This window comes from Harpegnathos saltator, unplaced genomic scaffold (genome assembly GCF_003227715.2).
Source record: "Harpegnathos saltator strain DR-91 unplaced genomic scaffold, Hsal_v8.6 scaffold372, whole genome shotgun sequence".
Taxonomy (NCBI): Eukaryota; Metazoa; Arthropoda; class Insecta; order Hymenoptera; family Formicidae; genus Harpegnathos; species Harpegnathos saltator.
Window position 1 is genome coordinate 13,609 of NW_020230175.1, and position 8,840 is coordinate 22,448.

At 64.9% G+C, this 8,840-nt stretch overlaps 1 protein-coding gene across 1 annotated transcript; it reads left to right on the forward strand.

The window, feature by feature from the left end:
• Positions 1-383: 383 nt before the first annotated feature.
• LOC105185050 (uncharacterized) lies at positions 384-6,628 on the forward strand (the record flags this gene model as incomplete). Its single annotated transcript, XM_025300519.1, has 3 exons — positions 384-1,956; positions 2,262-3,256; positions 3,499-6,628. Coding segments are annotated over exons 1-3 (5,698 nt in total), but the record flags the coding sequence as incomplete, so codon positions are not given.
• Positions 6,629-8,840: the final 2,212 nt, after the last annotated feature.

Sequence of the window (8,840 nt, forward strand, 5' to 3'; positions counted from 1 at the left end):
TTAGGTTCTCCTTCGGGGTGCGTCACCTTGTCGTGGTGAAGGAGCTTTGGGTACCAATGATCCCTCAGGGCTATGCCGGCGGGGAGCTTGCTCCCCGGTGGGTCCTACCGCGCCGGATTGGCCTGAGGAGTAGGTCCCTTACTAAGAACGCAACTAGGGGTAGTGGTACCCGAATCAACCCCACTCCTCCCAATCTACGGTGTGCAGGCACCGTGCCTATGGATGTATGGCCGGGGGAGGTTAAATATACCAGGTATTCCGAAGGTCTCGAACGGTCCCTTGGGGGCACCTGGGGCAACCCCCTCGTATTTTAGTCCCCTTACCCCGGCAGGCGGCTCTGTCGGGGCGGACCCCAATACTTCCGACCAACTCGTGGGATCAAGATGGAGAACAATAACATAACAAACATTGAGCCTTCGGGCTGTGTAACTAGCGAGGAGCCTACGGGCCCTGACTTGAGGGACCGTGGGATGCCGTCCTTGGACGCGCGCTCACCCGTGAGCGGGGGTCATGGAGTGGTGGACCAGTCGCCAAACCACCCCCTCACGCACATTGCTTTGCAGAGGCTATACAACATGGGCGCTGCGGAGGGTCGTATTATTACCACCATTGCGGATGTCCACTCTGAGGCCGAGGGCTTCCACTCGGCATTCGAGGAGGAGGAGAGAACATCCCCTGACGAAGGTTGTGAGGGGACGGCGTCCCCAGCTAGGGATCCTCTTGAGGTCGGAGGGGAGGATCCCGAAGTCCGGATTGGAGAGGACGAGTCGTTGCGGACCGAGGTACTGGACACCGATGACCTGGGAGAACCCGCCAACGTGGGTCTGGTTGTGGACCCTCCGGTACTGGGGAGCCCCATGACCACCCCGTCTATAGGTCGGAGTAGCTCCTTCGAGGTGTCGGCGACTGCGGTGCCAAGCGAGGAGAACCCTCCTGGGGGCCCGAACAGCGGCGATACGCCGAAACCTCGGAGGAATAAAAGACCTCTAAGGGAGATTGTGTCACCTTCTCCCGAGACGGTGGGGGAACAACTGATAAATCTCGTGGAAGAGGGGAGCGATGACGGGGGAGAAGAAGAGGATTTGGCCATCAAGCCCTCGGGGAGGGGACCCCCGCGTCGCATAGTGTCGGACTCCGAGGACTCGCTAATCGTGGTTGGCTTGGCCCCATCGCCGCCCCGACTGTCGCCTCAACGCAAGGCGCGTGCCCTGCGCGAGAGGGACAAGCACGGGAAGTTTAAAAAGAGATCACCGACCTCCGCGGAGGCATTGGCAGCTACTTCACGGCCTAAGAAGAAGGCCAAATGCGTAAACTCTTCCCCGGAGCCCGGGACGGGAGACAGCCATCCCGACCCGTCTGTGGACCTCACTGAGACTCCTGACGGGTCGCGTTACCCACTGGCCAGGAGAATAACAAGAGCGGTGAAGAAGAGGGAGCAGGAGAAGGGCACGGAAGAGGAAGAAGAGGAGCTGGCCGAGCTGCCGAAGCTGGATACGGAGCTGCTAGCCATTCGCGGAGCCCAATCGACAACCCTCCTATCCCTGGGCCTTGATAAACTGGGGCTCCTGGAGGATTTAAGGTCCCGGAGCAAGAATCTCCAGGGTGGTGTCAGCGGTAAAATGAGGATCCAGATCGCTGTTGTGACCGAAATAATCCGGGACCTGGCCCACAGAGTGGAGCAGAAAGGTGACCTCATGTGGCTGAGGCGCCAGCTGCGGGATGTCAAAGAGGACCGAGACAAGACCAGGGATAGGGAGCTGCAGCTGCAGAGGCGGGTCCGGGGCTTGGAGGATCGCCTGGCTAAGTTGGAGGCGGCGCAGAACTGCGACTCCGGCGTACGGGCCTCCGTTGCGTCCGGAGGTCGACCCGGATCGGTGGTCTCGGGCCTTAGCTTGCCCTCGTTAAGGGGAGTCGCTGAGAGTGTTGTGGTGGAGCCCGATGTGTCGGCCCTGTTAGGTACGATGAACAACGGGAACGCGGGGAAAGCCCGAGCTGGAGGGCGAGCGCGGGGGCGAGCGAATAGATATGCGAGCGACACGGAGCATACGAGCGTGGCCGCGGGTGCGTGCGCGGAGTCGGGTAGCGGCGCATTTGCGAAAGCACTGGGATTGGCTGCCGTGGCCACCCATGCGGGGGCTCCCGGTGATGGGGTCCCCCCCCTTCGCTAGCGGGTCGGCGCGGCGAGTCCGACCGCGTTCGGCAAATAAAATGCTCCTGCGGGGCAGCGAGCCCTGGCGGGATGCGGCTTCCTGCTGTGGCAGACCGGCGTTTCGCTTTCGATGGCGCGGGTAACCCGCGAATACTCGGAGTCCAGACGGGGGATCGGGTGATCGATTCGCCCTCGGTTGGAAGGGGTGTTCCTCGAATCATCGAGGACATCCAACTGGTGCCTCCGTCCGGGAGGCTTCCTCCCGGTAGTGGCGGCGTCATCTCCAGGGGCTCCGGGGCCTTTGCCGCCCTGGACTCGATACCGGCTGACGGCGCGACGTGGCGAATGTCCATGAGCCGTAGCGCTAAGCGGCGTGCGCGGCGCAAGCGAAAGGCGCTGTCCGATGGGATCGGTGCGGGTGTTGTACCGGGCCCTGGGGGACCTGCGACCCCAGCGAGGGGGGGTCCCCCTCAGAAGGGCACCCCAGCTAAACCTGGGACCGTGGCTGTCGGGGGGTCTCGATCCCGGCGCGCGAGTTCCTCAAGAGGGGCTTCCGGACCCGGACTCGGACGGAGGCCTCCGCGCACGGCGGCGGTTGGGCTCAAGGGAAGGGGGGAGACCTTCTCCTACGCGGAGGCTTTGTTGAAAGCCCGGGGGGAGGTCTCCCTGAATGAATTGGGGGTTGAGGCTCTGAGGATCCGGCGCGCGGCTAACGGCGGCCGGATTCTGGAGATCCCGGGTCCGGACGGCCCCGCTAGGGCCGACCTCCTCGCGGCCAAATTACGGGAGGTATTGGGCGACAGCGCGACGGTCACGCGCCCCATCGCCAGGGGTGAGCTGCGATTAATCGGTCTGGACGACTCGGTGACCACCGGCGAGGTCACCGAAGTCGTGGCGGACGAGGGTGGTTGCGAGGTGTCGGACATCCGGACGGGCCCCATCAGACAAATGTTCAATGGGATGGGGTCGGTCTGGGTGCAGTGCCCACTGGTCGCCGCGCTGAAGCTGGCGCGGCTGGGTAGTGTCAGGGTGGGATGGGTCTCCGCCCGCGTTATATTACTGAAGGCGAGACCCGTCCAATGTTTCAAGTGCTGGGGATATGGCCACGTACGGGACGCGTGTCGGGCTAGCTCTGAGAGGGGCGATGCCTGCTTCAACTGTGGGCGACCGGGGCATATCGCGCGAAACTGTGGATTGCCGTCCTGGTGCGTGGTGTGCGCGGAGGGTGGCCGTGACGGCAATCACCGTCTCGGTTCCTCCGGGTGCGCCGCGCGCGGGGGCGGTGGGAGGGCGGCGTCGGCTCGGGGGGCCGCTCGGCCTGGCCAGACATAACTGTGTGGTTCCTGCAGGGGAATGTCAATCATTCCCTGCCGGCGCAGGACCTGCTGGTCCAGGAGGCGGCCCGTCTCGGCGCCGCCCTCTGTTTCGTCTCCGAGCCGCGGGTCGTTCCCGCCTCCCAGCACTGGCTGGGCAGCGGGAGCGGCCGCTCCGCGCTCTTCTGGAGGCCGGGGGCGTTGCCGGGCGGGTGCCGTTTGGTCGATCGGGGCCGCGACTTCGTGGCCGCTGACTGCGGCGAGTTTTACGCCGTCAGTGCGTATTTTCCACCGCGGGGGGGGATCGCGGCTTTCCTCGGTCGGCTGGACGGGCTGCGCGGGGCGCTCTCCGGCCTCCGGGGGCGCAGGGTTCTCCTGTGCGGGGATTTCAACGCCAGGTCCTGGCTTTGGGATCCCCGCCGGGAGAACCGTCGAGGGGAGGTTCTCTCGGAGTGGGCCGCCGAGATGGACCTCCGCCTCCTCAATGTGGGTGGTGTCAGCACCTGCGTGCGGCCGCAGGGAGTATCCGTGGTGGATCTCTCCTGGGTGTCTCCCGGGTTGGCGGGCAGGGTTACGGGGTGGTCGGTGTTGGAGGGAGTGGAGACTCTCTCCGACCACCTTTACATAAAGTTTGGCATCTTGCCGTCTGGGTCGGCCGGCGGGGGTGGAGAGGGTCACAGCGGGGTCTATCCCCGTTGGGACTTCTCAAAGCTCCGTCCGGACGACCTGACTGCTTCGCTGGAGGAACGGTGTGCCTTCGGCCCGGGGGAGGCCCAGGCGGCCACTGCTGAGGGCCTGGCGGGTTGGGTCTCGCAGACCATGGCTCGTGCCTGCGACGACTCGGCTCCCAGGTCCCGGTTTTGTAGGGTTGGTGGTGGTAGGCGTGCTTCCTCCGTCTACTGGTGGACGGAGGAGATCGCCGGGCTGCGTCGGGCCTGTTTACGGGCCCGACGTAGCTTCACTAGATGTAGACGTCGGGGTAGTCGTGTGTACTGTGAGTGTTGTGCCGTCTTTCGCCTAGCCAAGCGGGACCTTCGCAAGGCCATCATAGCCGCGAAGATCCGCGCTTGGGAGGACCTGGTTCGGTCGGTTGAGGAGGACCCGTGGGGGCTGCCGTATAAGCTCGTGTTAAAACGGCTTAGGCGGTCGTCGCCAGCTCTCACGGAGACCCTCGGAGAGGATGAGCTAGCAGAGATGCTGGATTCCCTCTTTCCGCGGCCTTCTGAACGGGATTGGGTCGAGCCTCGCCAAGAGTTTGCGTGGGATCCCTCCTGGGCCTGCGACGAGGGGGAGGTACTGGAGGCCTTAAAGGGGAAGGCCAGGGCCGGCAATCCGGCTCCTGGTCCGGATGGGATACCCGCCGGTATCTGGCGGAGGGCGCCCATGGCCTTAACCCGGATTATCGTGAGGCTATTCAATCGATGCCTCATGGAGGGCATCTTTCCAGCCGCTTGGCGGCGCGCGAGGCTCGTCTTGATCCCCAAGGGTGGTGCGGAACCGGCCGGGCCGCTCCGAGCCCGCCCCATCTGCCTCCTCAATGAGATCGGCAAGATCTTTGAGAGGGTGCTGGTGGGGCGGGTGGAGCGTTGGATGGCGGATCATCCGTCGGCCTCCCTGTCCGATTCCCAGTACGGGTTTCGGGCGGGTAGGTCGACGGTGGACGCCCTCCTTCGGGTCCGCGACTTTGTGTCTCGTGCCGTGCAGGGCGGGGGCGCGGCGGTGGCTGTCGGGTTGGACGTGGTGAACGCGTTCAACTCGGTGCCGCGGTCGCGCATCCTGCAATCGTTGTGGGAGAAGGGTTTCCCCCTCTACCTCCGGCGCGTGGTGGGGAGCTACCTGTCCGAGAGGACGGTAGAATTTCCCGTCCGCGGCGGCGGTGTGAGGTCTCGTGACGTGGTGGCGGGCGTCCCCCAGGGGTCTGTCCTCGGCCCCCTCCTCTGGAATGTGGTATATGACCGCGTGCTCAACGCTCGCCTCGAGCCTGGGTGCGAGGTCATTTGCTACGCGGACGACACCCTGGTCCTGGCTGCGGGCCCCTCCGTGGAATGGGCCTCGGTCCGTGCGACCTTTCAGGTGACATACACGGTGGGGAGTATCGCTGGCCTGGGACTCAGGGTGTCGGCGGGCAAGACAGTGGCGGCCATGTTTCACGGGAGGAGGGCCCGAGGGCGGGCTCCACCGGTGGAGGTATTTGTTCGTGTGGGGGACGATTATGTGGAGCTTCGTGATAGTATGAAGTATCTCGGAGTGATCCTGGACAGTCGCATGTCTTTCAGGTTTCACTTCGAGTACGTGCGGACGAAGGTCGCGACGATCGCGAGGGCCCTGGGCAGGCTGATGCCCAATATGCGGGGCCCCGGGGAGGCCCGGCGTCGGTTGTACGCAACCGTGATGATGTCTGTGGTTCTCTACGGGGCGCCGGTTTGGGTTGAAGCCTTTGCTGCAACTCAGCGAGCCCAGGTGGACCTGAGGCGGATCCAACGGCAGATCGCGCTGAGGGTGGTGTCCGGGTACAGGACGGTGTCGTACGTGGCTGCGACCCTCCTGGCTCGGATGCCGCCCATTGACATCCTGGCGGCGTCTCGTCGCCGGATGTACGAGAGGGCTCGCGGCCTTCGTCCGTACGGGTTGTGGACGTCCGAGGCGGTCGCGGAGGCCCGGGCTGCGGAGGAGCTGCTGGTTCGCCGGCAGTGGCTTCTGCAGCTCCGGGCCCCGGGACTGCCCAGTGTTCGTGTTCGTGACGCGATCCTCCCGGAGCTTAACCTCTGGCTGGATCGTCCGAATCGTGGCGGCCTGACCTTTCACGTCACTCAGTTGCTGACGGGCCACGGGGTGTTTGCGGATTTCTTACACAAGATCGGGAAGTATCAAACTCCGCAGTGTCTTCACTGCGGAGACGCGCGGGACGACGCGCAGCACACCCTGCAGCACTGTGTGTCGTGGCGGGTGCAGCGCGAGGAGCTGGTGAGGGTGATGGGCGGGGATCTGTCCCTGCCAGCGGTCGTGCGGGAGATTCTGCGCTCCCGTCGGGCCTGGTCGGCCGTGGCGAGATTCGCCGCGGTCGTGCTGGGCTCGAAGGAGAGCGCGGAGAGGGCCCGCGAGAGGGCCGCCGACCGCTGGGTCGTGGGCTCTTCCCCCTCATCCACCTCCCAATCGGGGGACCGGAGTTGGTCCGCCTCCTCCCCCGGCTCCGCGCCTTTGTCTTCGTCTTCCTCGTCGCCGTCGTTGTCCGGGGTGTCGGGTTCGTCGTCGTCGTCATCGTCGTCTGTGTCGTCGTCGTCGCCGTCCGTCGTCGGTCGTGATCGTCGTCATCGTCGTCGTCGTCGTCGATCGTCCGTCTCGTCATCTTCGTCGTCTTCGTCGTCGTCGCGGTCCTCGTCGTCATCGTCGCTGTCCTCGGGGGGGGCTTCTTCGGGTCCGGATGACGGCGACGTTCGTCATCCGTTTGACCCGGGGGGGGCGGGGGTAGGCAGGGAGAGGTGCGGCTCTCCCACCTAAGTCGGGCGTAGCGGCGCGCATGTGTGGCGGGGGGTCCGGATGGCTAAGTGCCGTCTTGCATGGTGTTTCCCGGACTCCCCGCACTCAGCACGCTGTGGGCCGGGGGGGTTTTAGTGGGTGCAAGCCCCACACTACCCTGGGATCACCCCCAGCACGGGCCCCAGGGTGTGCGTAAGGCATTTCCCCTCCTTAACAAAAAAAAAAAAAAAAGGTTAGGTTAGGTTAGGTTAGGTTAGGTTAGGTTAGGTTAGGTTAGGTTAGGTTAGGTTAGGTTAGGTTAGGTTAGGTTCCCTCCCCGTGGGTGCCACCTTGACGTGGTGGGGAGGCTTGAAGGTCCCGATGATGTACAGAGCTGTGCCGGCGGGGGTTTCGGCCCCTGGCAGGTTCTACCAAGCCGGAGTGGTCTGTACGGAGGGACTGGACCAAGAGCACCCGACCGGGCTGAGTGACCAGCCTGGTCCATGACCAGCACGGTCACAGAGCGGGTGGGAGGAGATCATCATCCCTGAAGGCATTGCACGCCGGTGCTCCGGCAGCCGACAGGGATGACCTCCTCCACACTCGCTCCAGGAAGGGGACCTCTCTCTCCGAGGCATTGCACGCCGGTGTTCCGGCAGCCTCGGAGAGAGAACCCTTTCCTCCCGCCTCGGTTGGACCGTTACGGTTAGACCGGGGCGGAGGGACGTACCCGCATCCAGGGCTCCACCCCATGGGGATCCTCCTCCCCCGTGGTGCCTGAGATGCGGAGGGGTACTCCGGGCCGCTCGGACGTTTCCGAGGTCGGGGTCGGGGTACGCTGCCGCGTCCTGAGAGATCCCACCCTCCTAGGCATTGCACGCCGGTGCTCCGGCAGCCGAAGAGGGGAGGATCTCTCTCCCTCGCTCGTCCCAGCCACGGCTGGGCGAACGAAGGATCCCACACCCGGGTCTGCACACCGTGGGGACTAGTCCCACGGTACCTGGGGGGTGGAGGGGATGTCCCGGGCCGCTCGGACTTATTCCGAGGTCTGGGTCGGGGCACCCTAGGGTGACGAGGGGAGAGGACCCCACCTTCTTCGAAGGTGGACTCCCCGACTTCCCTCACCCGTTCGGCCTCGGTCGGACGGACAGAGGAACCCACACCCGGGTCTGCACACCGTGGGGCTTGCCCCACGGTACCCGGGGGGTGGAGGGGTGTCTCGGGCCGCTCGGACGTATTCCGAGGTCTGGGTCGAGACACCCTCATGCGCCGATCAGAGGACTCATTCCCGGAGGCATTGCACGCCGGTGCTCCGGCAGCCGAAGGGAACGATCCTCTCCCTCATCCGTCCTGGCCACGGCCAGGCGGAGAGAGGTACCCACACCCGGGTCTGCACACCGCGAGGGTTTGGAACCCCTCGCGGTACCCGGGGGGTGGAGGGGTGCTCCGGGCCGCTCGGACGTATTCCGAGGCGGGGTCGGAGCCCCTGTGTGCTGTGCCCGAGGGAATGCGATCGCATCACCCTAAAGCGGACCCTCGGGCGGCGCGAGCACGCTGGCTGCCATGGGGGAGACGTTCCCGGTGGGGTGCGACACCGGTGAACTATCTCCTTCCATGGGGCCCCCCGCGTGGCGGCGCTCTGCACGGTGCCCACATTGTCGGAGGTGTGGGACCCCCGAAAGCGGTCTGGCCACCAGAGATGGTGGTCAGGGCGCGTGTAGGGGGCGGGAGGCCTGTGCCGACGATGTCATATTCCGTCGGCCCGTGCCATATGGTGCTCCTCCGGGGGAACTCGGAGGCTCCCCCTTGCCGGGGGGATGCGGGCATGCCCGGGCACCGGAGCCGTGCAGAGTTGTGGGTTTGGAAACAAAATGACAGACTCTATTTCAATCAATGACCTAACGGATATGGACAAAATATGA